Raw genomic sequence first — 16,672 nt, forward strand, 5'->3', positions numbered from 1 at the left:
AGCATTGCTGAGCTGCCAGCCCTTTTGGCTAGCTATATTTACTTTACTTAAACATTAAGTTATGTACCTGATGTATGCTACCTACAAGTTAATGTATATTTGCCGAATAAACTTTTTCTTTCTTTCTTTTTTCTTCTTTCTTTGATTGTAATCGCGAGCATCAGAAACGTTAGGCAATACGGCCTCAGTTTGTCCGATCGTTTTGACGGTTGATTCAAACTGTCAAGGCGATGTATACTTGAGTTGTTGAAGGTCTATCCATGGTCCAACTTAAGAAAAGCTACCTCTGTCAGAACAGCGGATTTTCAGTATTTATTCAATTGCAACATTTCTTCAAATAATTGAACAATAACCAACTTAAAAAAAATTGAAAACCCCAACATTGTCATGTTAAAGTTCAATATCTCCAAAATGACTGAACCGATTTTAATGAAACTCGTTTCCACGTAAAAAAATCCCGAATCGAAATTTGTCCAAACACAAACACTTTTCACGGACAGACAAACAGCCAGACAAGACATTGGCGTCAAACTTATATTATAAAACCCTACTTTATGCGTCTGGTCGTCTGGTGCTTAAAACAAAGCGCTGTTGAGACCTAGCACTTAATTTAAAATTAATTACAGGGAGGATGTAGCAGGCATTGTAAGACTAGCCTATGATATCGTTTTCTATGTTGAGATATACTTTCGTAGCTTTCCACGTTCCTTAATTTTGTTTGCATGGGCGAGAAATAGGCTCGGTCAAGGGCGCGGTCTGACGCTCATCATAGCGTTTACGGCAATAAAGAAGCCATATATGTCATATAATTTGGGAGATGGGAGTAATCATTATAGTGAATTGTGCAAATTAAAAGTTGAAGTAGATGCAACATAACGCACAGATTTAACAGGTTTTTCTTATTTTAGTTACTCTTCGATGTACTTATTTATGGATTGAGATATGCATGCAGTATACCGTTCACTACAGTACCACTACCATGAGTTTACAGTGACCGTACTCGATAGCGACGGCGTAAATTATTTGTAGAGGCGCTGTACAATTCTCCATACAAATAATTTACGCCGTCGCTATCGAGTACAGTCACTGTAAACTCATGCATGGTAGTGGTACAGGTCTTATTAAATAGCGAACCTCTATGGCGCGTAACTGGCCGCTTAAAGAAGAACAAAATTCCAAATTATCAGATCGGGTGCGCATTTTTTCACATAACATTTTAAGTCCTATTATCGGAAGTCCGAAAATGTTTCTCATACCATTTTACATCATAACGATCACTCTTCATACTTTTTTAAAATACTAACGATCGAAACTCATAATCATCGGAATTCATAATATCACTAATCATACGCCTTGTTCATACTAATATTAGTTTTCATATATTTTCTTATACTAACGATTTAAACTCCTAATCATTCTAATTCATAACGGCAATTTTCATAACTTTGTTAATACTAATATTTGTCTTCATATGTTTCTTAATCATGTGTTATTTATCCGCATTATTGACGCGCAGGGACTTGGAAAATTTTTGATGGTGCAAAATGATGTATTTAAAGAAGGACTCCGTTCGGTACGACGACGAGCGTTAGCGCGCTAGGACCGAATATATTTTTCAACTAATACTAATATAATATATATAATTAACGATATAAGTAAATCTTATTTTGAATAGGTAGTTACTGTTATGAAAAACAATATTATGAGTTCAAATGTTTTCTTATTAATGCCATTATTAATAAGAAAATTATGATATTCATCTGTTCATGAAGGAAAATTTTCTGAAAAACAACATTATGAGTTGAGATGTGTTCTTAGTAATGACATTATGAGTAAAAACAATATGAACACTGTCTGTTATGAGTTCCGATTTTAGTAATAAAAATTTATGAACAAAAAAAGTATGAGGAAAAAAATTATGAAGAGTGATTATTATGAACACAAATGGGTAGTAAAATAAAAAATAGTAATAAGAATTTTATGAGTGTCAATATGGACCCAGATAAGACCACATGCAAAATTATTTTCAAGCCCTTTCATCGTTTAGTAGAGAACCCGCTTGTCCTATTCTTTCCTCCAAGAATTCTTTACGTGTCGTATAGACCTTGAACCTGTTGGACGGTCATTATTATGCCATTAGTTATTAAATACCGACATTGTTTTGCAGATTGTTGTCTATTGTCTTGAAAACTTTAAAATGCAATTAAGTTTAAAATGAAAGAAACAGTTTGTTTGTTGCTTTTAAGTTAATAAGCGCATAATTATTCCTGTCGAAATGGTATTTTTTTCCGAAAAAAAACCGTTATTTTGTAGGTAAAGACATTCGTAAGCACTCCCAAGACTAGATAGCGGATAGATAAGTTCCTACAGGCAAAATTTTGCTTTCAACGTAGCTTACTGATATTTTCTGGGGGAGAGATAGGGTTCACTAATGTCTAACCGAAACATTTCTTTTTACATTAATGTTTCTTTTGGCCAAATGCATTTTATTCTGTAACTGTAAATGATTGTTTTTTTTTTTTTTAAAAGAACCTTACCGAATTTATATTATAGTATAGGGTTCCACTCCACACAATGATCTTAAAATAAATCGTGAATAGTTCACAGTTTCAGAAAAATGCATTTGGCCAAATGAAACATATTGTGAAACGAATCATTCCTAAAAAATACTGTGCTGAAAAAATACTATTGAATAAATAACTTTTTTAACTTGCGTAATATAATAATTCCAGACGACATTATTAGCAGAAGATAACTATTGTAGAGACAATAAATCTTATCATAGTAAACACATTTCAAGGCAGCCCGTTTCTAATTGCATGCACACACCTATTATTTAGTAAACCACGCAAAAAGCAATAAATTAAGCAAATCGACAAAGTTATATACAATCTACATCATCTTATTGACTATTTAGACCCTTTTCAGTAAATGTAACAAGAAAGGTTTTGTTAAACAGATGGAAAACTACTTAGTCATTTGCGATATGGGCAATAGAATAATTGACACTAGGGCATGGATACCGGTATTCGGTATTACCGAAAAACCGGGATACCGGACATTTTTCCCCTCTTTTAATACCGGTATTAAATATCTACAAAACCGGTTTTTCGGTATTTTGACTTGTGCTTAAAATAGTAATAGTCGACTTTAATTTCAAACAAGAAAGCACTTTTAATAACTTGTCTTCATACTTATGGCTTTTGAAGTTACTTACCTCTTAATCTACTTTCAAATTTCAAATTTACCGCGCACAAGTTTGCTTTGCTTATTTGTAGTGTAAGCTTTCTCGAAGTTGGACCTACCTAACTGGACCGTTTGTCCCAGGTATACATAGTCGTCAACAACTTCGAGCGCACAACATGGACATTAGTTAGACATGACTTTCGTCTTGCCGATGTTCATTTTTAGGCCAACTCGATCGGAAACTGCTGAGGTTCGGCGAGCATAGCACTGAAGTCTTCCATGGTCTCAGCCATGACTACAATATCGTCGGCGAATCGAAGGCGAGTGAAGTACCCGCCATTAATGTTGATGCCTCGTCCTTTCCAGTCCAGAACCTTAAAAGCATCGTCCAATGAAACGGTGAACAGTTTCGGAGCGATCACATCTCCTTGTCTGACTCCCCGCTGCAGAGGAATAGGCTTCGTGCTCTGGTCATGTAATCGGACGGACATAGTGGCGTTTTTGTACAGACACTAGACACTTCAACACTTCGATATACCGGTAGTCAACTGCACCGCTGGAGAGCCTAAGGCCAGAGCGCGAGAGCTTATTGGTTCTAGTACGGCGGGTTTTGATGAAGTTAGATCCGATCGTATGGACAGCTTCCACAAACCCGTCGTTGTAATCGTCCACGTCGCTACCTAGGCATTCGAAATGGTTTTGAAGTTTGAGCTGAAAGCTCTCGGGGTTTTGGAGCTGAGCTGGTTCCGGGCGGAGCGTAGATTTCATCAGTAGAGACCTTTCAAGCTTGAACTAGATATTTAATGAGCCTCGTACAAGCGAAAGAAATTATGCGAAAATTTGGTTGGGAACTAATAATCGGTGAAACAATTTTCACCGAAGAATTAGAGAATCCAATTCCATATTATATAAGTATTAGTTAACAATTAACAACTTAAGTTTTTTATTTTAATACTTGCTATGTATTTAATACTGGTTATATTTCAACAAAACAACAGACTTATACAGAAAGAAAGAAAAATAAAGGGAAAATATGGAAAATACCGAAAAATTACCGAAATACCGGGATACCGGTTTTCAAAATTTGAATACCGGAATAATACCGGTATTGCCATCAAGCCCAATACCGCATAGCCCTAATTGACACCATTGAATAAAAATTTCAAGATATACTGTCACGATGTTTAATTTGAGACCCACTCAATATCGATACAAGATGAAATACCCGTCATTTTGTATGACAATTCAAAGGATTAAAAAATATGGATCACTAACTAAAGTCCTGCTTCTTTCATTAAGAAAACAAAGTAAGTTTTAATTGAAGTACTATGTACTTTTTACGCTTTTAAAAAAAAATAAAAGTTTACATCCCATAATCATTCCAACTAAACCCAAAAAATATCTCGACACGAAGCCGCCTTGCCGATCGCATGGTCGCTGTCGCAATCGATTATTTTATTCGCTAAAACTACAATCAATACCAGCTAGCCTCTTTTGAATTCTAAACAAAATAATCCTCAATTCTGATATCGATGCGGAAGTTATTTGCCGCAATATTCGTAACAGACGAACCGAGTGACGTAATCGACTTATCGTTCATCGACCTTTGTGTTATCGAAATAATCTTCGCCATTGAAAGGTCATTATTGAAGAAAAACTTGCAGTCCGCTCGTTAGCAATAATGGCTCTACCTACGGGTGAATAATGATATTGTATAATAGTAAAGGCATACGTAAAGCTGCCAATGCGCAGCACAAGCAACATGTTGGCAACATTATGAGAATGTGGTGATATGAGCACGTGGTGAGATGCAAAGCTTATGTTACACTACCTAAGATAAACTCTTGCCTTACACTTTTCTTACTTTTCGGATTGCCTATGTCAAATATGTTCACTCCATTGCTATAAACAGCACAAAAGAAAGACAATGCGGCTTGATTACTGTCCAAGAAAGCAAGGTTGCGATTCTCGGTCAAGATCACAAACAGGTTGTCTGTCTCTATGTATACACCAGTATTTTTACTCAATAATATACATATATTTTTTCATCACACTTGCTCGTAAACAGTGTCGTAACATGCAGGCTACCTTAGTTGCAACCCCAAATAAAACCCTCGACCTTAATGTGCTTGTCATGAAACCCGTGGTCGGTAAATGAGTCATTGCGCGTACACATTTTCTTGTCATGAAGCCCAAGGTCGGTAAATGAGTCCGTGCCCGTACTGATGGCGCTGCGCGCGCTCCTGCTGCAGTACTACATGGACCACATGCACACGCACGTTGCGGCGCATGCCGAGGGAGGTTGAGGGCGACGCTGCCAAGAGCACAGCCTAAGGTATCGCCAATATTTGGAAGAATTATATTTTTTCTTTTACAAATATAAAATTTTACTTGCAAATGTGATGAAAAACATTGTATGTCGCACGGGCGGTACTAGAATTACGAACATCGACTCATTAAAGCCCTCAGTCTTCGACTTCGGGCTTCTAATAGACTCTCGTTCGTAATTCCTTATTTACCGCCCTTAAGACACAATGTACTAAAAAGGATCACACGATTATTTAAAACCGAATTAGTCCAATCCAATAGTTGTAGATGTAGAACGTTACGGCCATTCTCCAAGGAGTGCTTGTGATGACAAACGAGGTTGCTTCACAGCTAGCTGTTGTCGTTGCAAGCAGAGGGCTTATTGTCTAACGTACTCTGAATCACGATCGTTTTCACCACTTCTTTCTATCGCTCGGTGTGGGATGAGGGTAGAAAGAGATGGTGAATGTAAGCAAGAGCACCGAAACTTTGACAATACGGCTATAGTTCTTGAAGACCACTTGTTACAGTCGAACTTTCGCGACACAACTTAAGTGACTATTTGTTAGTTTTTGAAAGTGAAGCAATTGTATGTAATTGATATTTTCATTCCAATAATGGTAGTAGAAAAAAAAATAGAATGAAAAGAAAACTAATACGTTACGATTCATTTTGTCAGATTTTTAATTAAGCTGGCAATTTGTATATCTTCCAAAATGCGTCTGGAGGGACAATTTCTCTCTAGTCAGCACAGCACATCTCTGTCACACATATCTAAAATATTTGTCAATCAGTTTATTTCATTAAGTACAAGCTTTTACTCGTGGTATCACTCGTGTGAACGTTTAGATCCGACATTTAGATTGAAATTCAGGGATTTATGAAAACTCGCATTAGAAATCCGTGCATTTAATGTCAATGGACTTAGCGGTTGAGTTTTCGGGATTTCATATGAGAAAGTCTCGATTCCGTGGGAGTATCGAGATAAGAAACCCAGTTGCCTATATACCAAATATCATCAAAAAACGGCTGGACGCGTTTTATATGATATCCGAGTGTCTGGTTAAATAAAATGGGTTATAAATTTTCCGCATTTATAAATATTTGACAAGGCCGTGAATCATTCATTGAATTAGCGTGCGAGGACGAAGGAACTTCGCTAGACAGCAAGGACGTGTTTATAAACACTTGGTCACCGTAATGTTACTGTGCGTAAATATTAATTAGGTAAACTGCGGTGTTTTCACTCGGCTCGTGTGGCATTATGTCATAGGTACCTACTGTACAGTCTAATATAGTTTGTAGATTGTAGATAAACTAAAAGAATTCCTTTGCTCACCCGCGACCTTGAGACATCATAATATTGTCACGAAATGGTCCCAATTCAGCATGTTGTTGGAACCATTTGAATCTTAGTAACTACACTATCGCCATACCATTGATCACAATCGGTTAACATTTTAAAACAAACAAATAACACACATTTGCATTGATATTGTTAGTTGGGTTAGATCAGGTTAACTGTGGTTTTAGGGTTATTTTTTTGCGATTCGAGCTGTTTTGAAATTATTTGTTAATGGTGTCAAATTTTGTTTTAGATCGTTTTTAGCGGTACCCTGTCACAGAGCGCAGACTCTGGAGGCCCAGCATTAGCTGTAATCCACATATCGACTCGCTTGATAGCCTAACACATAATCGTAACAAAAGCGGCCAATATCGACCAATCATTTCTATCACGCACTGACAGGTATGATTGGTTCGTTTTGCCCGATGCGCAGCTTCAACGAAAGCGCGTGCGCATCCTAAGGCTCTGGTCACATAAGAGAACCAAAAGTGGTCACACAGACTGTCATAAAAAAAAGACAATCTAATAAGTAAATCTACGTGAATTTCCAAAATGTATATCGTAGTCTTCATTAACGTCGCATAAAAAACACCCGTGCCAAATTTAATGTCTCTACATTTTAGAGTTGAGTGTTTGGGATTTTATCCCGATTCCGTGGTAATACTGGTAGCCTATGTGACGTCACAACCTGTACTTATTCCTCTTCAAAGTAACGCCTGCATTACGATAGCATGCATTTATATGTGCAAGAATGTAACTTGTATCTTATCATTCACACAAATCCTTTCCACCTGTACTTGCAGAGTTAATATTTCCTCAAGTTTTCCTACAAAACTATATGTTTTAGTGTCAGTGCTAGCGCCAACGCGCTGCCGACGTGTCGTGTACGAAACGCTATCCTAAAATTACATTTTATCTGATCTTACGGAAAGATAAAGTTATCAGTTCGGTGGAGTTTCATTTGTCAATCGGCAGTGTTTTGTTCTCCCACGAGCCGAGTGGGGGTGTTTTTAATTAAAGAGTGAAGTGGCCAGTGTTATTAAAAATGAATTATACGACCACCGATTGGTTGAGTACCACCATGGAACCAGATACTACCATGATGACCTCAACAGAAGCACCGGATTTGAGTACCTGGTTGACTAATGTCTTTTTGCAGGTGTGTTTCAGTGATAGACTACTTTAGTACACTATTGAGTTAGGAATTGTGGCCTTGTCGTGTTTATGGTGTCTTCTTCAGATAGGAAAATAATTAGCTCACAAACTTTTGAAGTAGACTGGATGACGCGCGGCGCTTTTCGGGAGTAGGGTTACCATTTTGAAATTTAAAAAATCTTGAAAAAGATGGAAATCTCAACAAGTTAAGAATTTTTGCTCACTAAGAAGCAGTTGATTTTTAAGTTCCCACAGCACGTGCGACTCACAAAGACATTAGGCGCGGGACTTGCCAGTTAAATTAAAAATTTAAACAGGCAAAAATTCCATAAAATTATGTGTGTAAAAAAACATTTCATTGTTCGGACAGACGGCCAAAAGTCCAGCCAGCCGGACAGATTCAGATGGATGGACGGAACAACTAATTGACAAAGCATTTTTTTTTATTTTAGTATATGTATATATTTTTAGTTTCATTATTTTTTCAACGTGCAAAACAAAGTGCAAAAATAAGTATCTATTCGAACCACTCAAAAATATGTTACTACGGCCTTATTGCGTCGGAATAAGAGTCTGTGGTACTTATTTTTGAAACTGAATAAGTACATATTTTTACACTTGACTGTACCTAGTGAATATTGTTTTACCATCGTATTTTGTTGGAAAAGTTCATATTTATCTTGTTCTTTTTTTAAATAAAGCTAATTGAGAAAGCAAGATAAAATACGGTGGAAAACATTATTCTCTAGACCTGTACGGTAAAGGAAAACATCGTGAGAAAACCGAATTAATCAACTCTTCTCCCCTGAACCGCTGGACTAACCTTATCGAAGAAAGTTATTACTTATTCTAACAAAAACATCGGAAATTTATTCTTATTACAGTTAACTTTCGCCATGCTATTAAACTAGGCGGAGGCAGCATCGACATTGTAAACATCATGTTTTCTTGAATTATTAAATTTTTATAATACTTTTAGAAGTTTCCAAATTACTATCCACTATTTATTTATTTAATTTTTAACATATTTTTTTTAGCTTTAACACATTTATAACAAAACAATATAATTATATCTTCGAATGTGAGATGTACCTACTGTGCATGTATATTTTAATAAGATTGACTAATAACATATTATTCGCTCTAAAATAAAAATTGCGAATGTAAATTAAGTTACTACTTTATATTCGCACGAATGAATGAAGTAATCTGAATCATTTAATAAATAATGTCTCATTTAAATGCGATCGCCGTGTTTTCAGAATTAAGTTACTTGTTATCTTTACGGGAATAAAACAAGTATCGCAAAATACTTACGATGAAAGTTCGTGAAAAGTTTAAACATGAGTTTCAATTATCATATCAGGGAATTAGTGTGTTTACGAGTACATATTCATAAAATTATTTATAACCGAAAGTAAAACGATAAAATATTTATAGTTGTAGGTAAAATCAATTAAGCTGTAACAGGGTGTAGCTAGTAGAAGTTTGTGTTAAATTAATAACATATTGTGAGGTTGGACTAAGGTTTGGTGCACTGCTGGACATAGTCTCGAGTCCATTTTACTGTCTTTGGCTCCTTGCATTTAGCCTCTGTAATTTTCGCAAATTTTCACTTCAACTACCTGGAGGGACTGACTCATGATCATGACATGCCATAATGTTGAATTAAATATTTAAATTTAGTATGTTGTCATTTCCCTGCACTTTTTACATTCTGTTGTTATTCATCCAAATGTTCATTGAAAAGCTCTTCTTAAAGATAGACCCTTAATTTTCGTTTTGTCTTGTATGCATACATGAAATGGCGGCATATCATGAAATGGCGGCGTTTCACGATATGCCTAGGAATTTCGTGATCTGGCGGATTTTACGATCGGCCGCCGACATATATAAATTTAATTGCAGTTACTTACCTACCTATTTACATATGAATCAGCTATGGATGTTTTTCTTTCGATAACCGTGTCGAATATATCGATTGTGAAGTTTCGCAAAGCAAAAACAACAGAACATCGACACAATTGCTCTGTGACGATTACATAAAAAGGGATTTAAAGATATCAAATCTTCAATTTAAAATCTAAAACTTGTTTTCTTGTAAATATGTCATTATTCTACTGGATGAGCGAACTGTCGACGCTGTATCATAAAGTGAGCTTCGTTTTTGTCGTATCCATATTTATTTTTGCGCACTTGACGTCGTTACCTAAAATAAAGAAATTGGCAATCGTATCTTTGACGTCAGTCCAGTCTACCTTACCTTCATCACATATGTATGAAAACAATATTTATAGAACTATTTTGGTTAATAATAGTTTATTAAATAATAGTTATTTTCATTGAGACTACTACTTGTTAAGTATACTTTTGCGAAAACTAGTGGCCTAGCCTAACTCTTCCTGTTAAAAGATTTAAAATTATTTTTTTGTTAACGCTAGAACAGAGTAAAGGTTCCTAGACGTAACTAGCTTTTGCCCCCAGCTCCATCTGCTAATTTCTAAAGAATTCTTTCATTTTACGCAAGAACTATGCAACTATCCGGGATATAAGCTATCCTATATGTCCTTTCCAGGGCCTCAAAACTATTTCTATACCGAACTTCATCTAAATCGGTTAAAGCGTGAAGAGGTAACTGAAAGACGAGTTACTTTCACATTTATACTATTAGAAATAGGATTAAGCACGAAATAGTACGTTACTGTAGAGACCAGTAAGTAAACCATCCTGGACGAGTACCTAGATACAATCCATAGAGTAGGCCATCAATGATACGAGGCCAGGATGGCGATTATTAGTCGAAGCTTATATAGAGCTTTTCTCAAAAAATAATGATGATGATGGTGATAATAAATTGACGGTGATGTGGTGATGATGATGATAATGATAGTGATGATAATTGATGGTATGGTGATGATGATGATGCTGATGATGATGATGAAGATGGTTGATGGTGATGATGATGATAATAATCGTTGATGGTTGTTTTGGTAGTGATGGTGACGATGATGATGTTGATGATGATAATGATGACATGGACCCATTTCAAAATACTAGTTAAATACATCCATCACTGCCGCTCGTCCCGCGCGCTGTTTATAATGGGTTCCAAATTTTTAAAGGAACCCGTTACTGTCTTGGAAATAAATTTCATACTTACTTCCTGGACAGTTCGAGATTACTTCCTGGACACTAGCAGCTAGTCTCCAGTTGGGCTACTACGAACCTCGAAACTCGAAGTTCGTATCGTACCGTCCGAGTTTCGAATTTCGTAGTAGCCCTGCTGGATGCGTTACTATCTACGAAGTTTTTGATGACGTACCTAATGGCAATATTCCATACCATTTTTGAGAAAAAATATTTTTCTTTTCAAATTGGACAAAAATTAATTGCTAGATATTTAGTTTCTTCTATCAATGAATCCAGCCGTTGTTAACGGATATAAAAAAAACATTGTGTGTAAATTAAATTTCCAAAACGGAGGAGCAATTTTTTGTGACGTAATTTAACAGCCCATTTCTAATTATTTTGGGGACGAAGAGAAATATTTAAATTTTTCGCTTTCGTTCTCTTCTCATTAAAAACTGAATCGCCACAAGTTTGCCTGCATGGCGCGAACTGGCAAGGCAAGGATGCAATTAAATCGCTTAAGGTTGTGTGCTGGTTTCGCCGATATTAGCATTCGGCGGCAGTGCGTATGGTACAGTCGCTACCGTAAATGAGCATTTGTTTGGAAATTTCCTTTTTTGTTACCAAAACTATGGATTTGCGGTAACAAAAAAGGAACTTTCCATACAAATTAATTGGGACATTTCGGGAGACTATGTTATTTAAACTCAGTATCGTTCACTCTATCTACCTGCAAATTTTTACCCAAATCGGAGTCGCAGATCAAATGTACAAACTTTTTTAGAAATGCTCAAATATCGGAGCAGTCTAGGTGCAAAATATCTAAACATGAACTCAAGCGATTGACAATATAGGCGTACTTCTATCTAAATGGTTCAATTAGTTTTAAAAAGGGCGCCATATAAGTAGAAGGAAAGTAACACAAATTTTTTGTGGGAAAAAGATTTTTATTTATAGATTCAGGCGTTCCTTGTGGAAGTTCCTGATTATGAACAAGTAAAAATAAGATACTTTCTCACGATTAATCGAGACGTGTGCGTTTTGCCGAGCAAGGATTAGGTATGTATGTCTCAGGTACAGATGTGCAAGTTGCGGAAAGTTTCCGAAAAGTTGGAAAAGTTCTCGGCAATTTCTGGAAATTTTCACAAGAAAATTTCAATCTCCATAATAAATTGTGAGAAGTTTCCGAAATTTTCCTGTATGAAAAATTCCGCAATTTTGGAAAGTATCCTTTGGCACATCAGTAGATACATTTAAGTTAGTTTAAAACGTAGCTTTTATTAATATGTTACCATTATTAGGCCTAGGTACCTAGTTATAAACAAATATACTTAATTCATCAATATTTTACAATCGACTGCACCAAAACTTGTTTTCAAAATTCTCCCTCCATTTGAAAGTTGACTGAATCTGTAACTCTCACAATCAAGCCGAATCTAATGATTAACACCTCGTAAGCTAAAATTAATCAAGCGTACATTCGAAAAACAACCATGTTGTTGACTACAACCGGGTATTGAAAAGTCGCGCAATGTTTAATGTCGGTTAGACTAATTAGCTACAATTTTAATGCAATTTTAAATAAACAATAGGTACCACTCAAAACTATATTTTGTACGCGGGTACGCATTCACATATACATATGTTAGCGATGTGCATGGGGGTAGAAGGTGGTTAGACCATTGTCTGGTCACCGAGTGCGCAAAGAATACTGTGACTAATGTCTCCATTATGTACGACGTATATTGGTCGGACCACTTATTGTCGCGCGTATTGAGTGCTCGCTGAATATATTAAAACCTGTTTATATACCTACTGTTAAGTTAAATAACAAAGTAATTTTAAATCTAAATTGAAATGCCAGGACAGGGAATTCGAATGGATAAACTCGCTTTAGTACACAAAGATGGCAATTTCAAACAGTTTTAGATAGGGACGAGGAAAATGGACGTTAAGCGGAGCCTTCCGGTGAGCGTGGCAGATAAATGTGACCCGGGTCAGATCGCGGAGTTGTTTAAGGGTCATTTTATGGTCAAGTCGCTAATTAGTAATAGGCCCGAATCTGGTATGACGCGTGAAAATGCTCTTTTTGTAGCTAAAGATGTAGCCCAAGTAATAAGCAAGATGAAAAGGGGAAAACCGCCTGGCCACCTCGGCCTTAGTATTGAACATTTAAAGTACGCCGGTGTCAGCCAAATATGTGGTCTACCACCCTAAAGTTGTTAATCGTTTGCATGTCATACAATAATAAATCCCAATAGACGTGTCTTTCAACTTGAAAGTTCGACTTTAGCGACATATTTATTTGATAGGAACTTGTTTGGAAATTGATAGACCACCTTATTAGGCTGATGGTACATATGCCCCGCGTGCTTGCAATGGTTTTTAATCTGTGCCTGACTCACGCATACTTGCCCAAGAAGTTTATGAGGACATTGATAGTGCCGGTACCCAAAAATAAGACTGGCGATTTACCCAGTAGGGATAACTATCGACCCATCTCTCTTGCAACAACAACTGCTAAGATACTCGACAGTATGCTGGACTCGATACTCGATTGGCACTTGAAAATACAGGACGCTCAGTTCGGTTTTAGAACTGGGCTGTCCATAGTGCCATTTTAAGTCTAAAGTCGGGTATTATACGCAAAGAAAAACACCTATCTACGCCTGCTTCCTCGACTTGTCAAAGGCTTTCGATCGAGTAGGTTATAACATCTTATGGCGAAAGTTGGAGGAGGCAGGGGTACAAAAAGAGGTAAGTAGTGCACATCCTGCAACACTGGTACCATAACCAGACAAATCAAGTGAGATGGGCCGACAGTCTGTCGTCGCCCAGGCTGTTTAACCTTTATGTAAACGAGTTGTTAGAGGAACTCAGCATGCATGTGGGGGGGTGAATATTCGGGTGTTTGTACCGCCGTCATTGTTCTCAACACTTTTTATCAGATTTCTTAAGAAAAAGGTACAACAAACATCAACATCCGACACACATTGATGAATGTTGACACATGTTGATGTTTAATGTACCTATTTCTTAAGAAATCTGATAAAAAAAGTGTCGAGAACAATGACGGCGGTACAAACGCCCGAATATTCACCCTGGGGTGTTATGTTGATGGTGTTTGCATGAATAATATCAGTTACGCCGTTACGCCGATGATATGGTGCTGCTGAGTCCATCTATCAGTGCACTCAGAAAGCTGGTATCGGCCTGTGAGGCGTTTGCTGTGGCGCACGGGTTGCAATACAACCCAAGGAAAAGCGAGGTCATGGTGTTTAAGGCGGGACAGTATACGCCTAAAGTTGTACCACCAATTGTGCTCCATGTGACCCCCCTATCTGTTGTTAATAGATTTAAGTATTTAGGGCATATCTTAACACCTGACCTTAGTGATGACCTAGATATTGAACGTGAGCGCAGGGCGTTGGTTGTAAGGGCTAACATGATTGTTCGCAATCGCAAGTTTGCTCGATGTTCCATTCCACCAAAGTTAAAATCACATTATTCAAAGCATACTGCCAGTCTTTCTACTCGAGCAACCTGTGGGTTAGGTACACTAAGAAGGCCTACAACGCCCTGCGTGTTCAATATAATAATGCATTCAGGTTGCTGTTGGGACTGCCCAGGTGGTGCAGTGCATCGCTGATGTTGGCAGAGGCTCGCACGGACGGTTTTCAAGCGCTTATGCGTAAGAAGATCGTCTCGTTGCTGGACAGACTCAGGAAAAGTACTAACAGCATCCTGAGTGTCATAGCTGATAGGTACGGCTGCCCCGTTCTGGCGTACTGAGTCGATCAAGTAAAGGTAGCGCGATTGAGATTTAAGTAGGCGATAAACTAACATAGATTAAGAATACTGTTACGTTGTGGATGGGTATAGCAGGTGCAGGGACGGAAAATGAGAGCTCGCGTGTGTCTTCGATGATGTATATTCAAAAAGTAACAAATAAATTGATACAAAATTATCCTAGTTTGATTACAACGCCAACTCGGGGGCTATACGAAAACTAAATACCATTTACATGAAACTAATTGACACTTACTCCTATCCTAAGACAAATGATCTATAAGCCATCCGTAGTAGTTTATATAGAAAATAATAGATGGCGATTTCAGTCATTGACAAATACTAACACTATACATTAACACTACATATTATTTTATATTTTGTATTTCAACTATTTTTGTAACTTTCGTTTGTAACTATTATGTGTGTGTTGAATTAACTTTTTTCATTTTCATATGGATCACAATATTTTAGACTATCGCGGTCATTACTAATTTTATGAATTAAATTCGGGTTTTGTTCCGCGTACCTTGACGCAACACACACAACTGACAGTGATTACCAGCATACCCGCAAGTCTCCAGTCGTCTCGTGATCATGACGCATGCAACTGTGCCGAAATATCGAGCATCGTTAAAATCAAGGTACGCGGAACAAAACCCGAATTTAATTCATAAAACTATATATGGATGTAATAACGTCTGAAATAAAGTTCAATTTATTTAAAACTCTTTATTGCGTTAAATACTTATTGTGACGAAGATCTTAAATAGTAGAGTAGGTACTGGCTCTAATTCTCAACTTTTGTGGAAAAAATAAATCCTCCGTCGATAAATAATTATTGCATAAATGACAGTACATTTTTTCCACACTCTATGGTTATCTCATGAACTTCTGATACCAAACGCCCACAGAAAAATGTTAAAAGCTTATTCATTTAATTATAGTTATCTATAAGCATTTGTGTAAGCCTTATCGTATATTTTGGAAATTGGTCGTTGCAGGCCTCCGTTAAAAAAAATGATTATTCAATGTATTTTTCTTCAAAACCCTTAGTCCCGTTAATAACCCACCCTGGGACAACACTTGTGTAATTTCTAGCATATCTCCTAACTGGGCATTTCTATACACCGTTGTATGTACCCTGAGTTTATCTCTCCGATTTCAACAAAATTCGGGAGGTAGATAAATTTTTCTTCATAATTTTCGTAACATAATGGACACATCCATACAATATTTTGGGAATACATCCGAAGACCCTGTGTTTACATCTCGGAATCATGGACTGGGTCTACCTCCCAAATTTTGTTGAAATCGGAGAGATAAACTCAGGGTACAATGGTGGACTTGCAAAACGAGTATTTAATAGTTACCTCGACGTTTTAGCCACATTGCATTGGCCGTGCTCACGAGTAGACTGAAGTGTAGGTTACCGCGTTCGTTTGGCAGGGAGTCTTTCGAAGTCCCGGGTGCTGTAGGGCCGCTTGTAGACGTCCGTTGTTTTCACCGGACAAGTTGACAGACACGTCTATTGGCTTTATTGTTTTATGACATGCAACGATTATCAACTTTATGGTGGTAGACTACATAATAGGTATTTGGCTGATGCCTGGATGCTGCTCTACGTTTTCTTAACGAACTGTATCTTACTTTGCACAAAATAAGGTATCAAGATCAAAATGACTGTTAAAGCTAGCTTTGTTATTTATTGTCTGGTTTTCCTTGCCTATCAGTATGTGTCAATTACCTGTTTTGTTTTTG

At 37.0% G+C, this 16,672-nt stretch overlaps 1 protein-coding gene across 2 annotated transcripts in view; it reads left to right on the forward strand.

The window, feature by feature from the left end:
* Window positions 1-16,672, forward strand: part of LOC141441470 (putative divalent cation/proton antiporter TMEM165) — a 37,883-nt gene that overhangs the window by 10,137 nt on the left and 11,074 nt on the right. Inside the window, exon 1 of one of the 2 annotated variants that reach the window (XM_074106217.1) lies at window positions 7,688-7,997. The exons of the other annotated variant lie outside the window; for it this stretch is intronic. Coding sequence (XP_073962318.1) covers window positions 7,884-7,997 — 114 coding nt within the window. The 5' untranslated portion in view covers window positions 7,688-7,883. Of the gene's footprint in view, window positions 1-7,687; window positions 7,998-16,672 lie in introns of those variants that run through there. 2 annotated transcript variants of the gene reach the window in all.

The sequence above is a fragment of the Choristoneura fumiferana genome, chromosome 24, assembly GCF_025370935.1.
Source record: "Choristoneura fumiferana chromosome 24, NRCan_CFum_1, whole genome shotgun sequence".
NCBI classification, from domain to species: Eukaryota; Metazoa; Arthropoda; class Insecta; order Lepidoptera; family Tortricidae; genus Choristoneura; species Choristoneura fumiferana.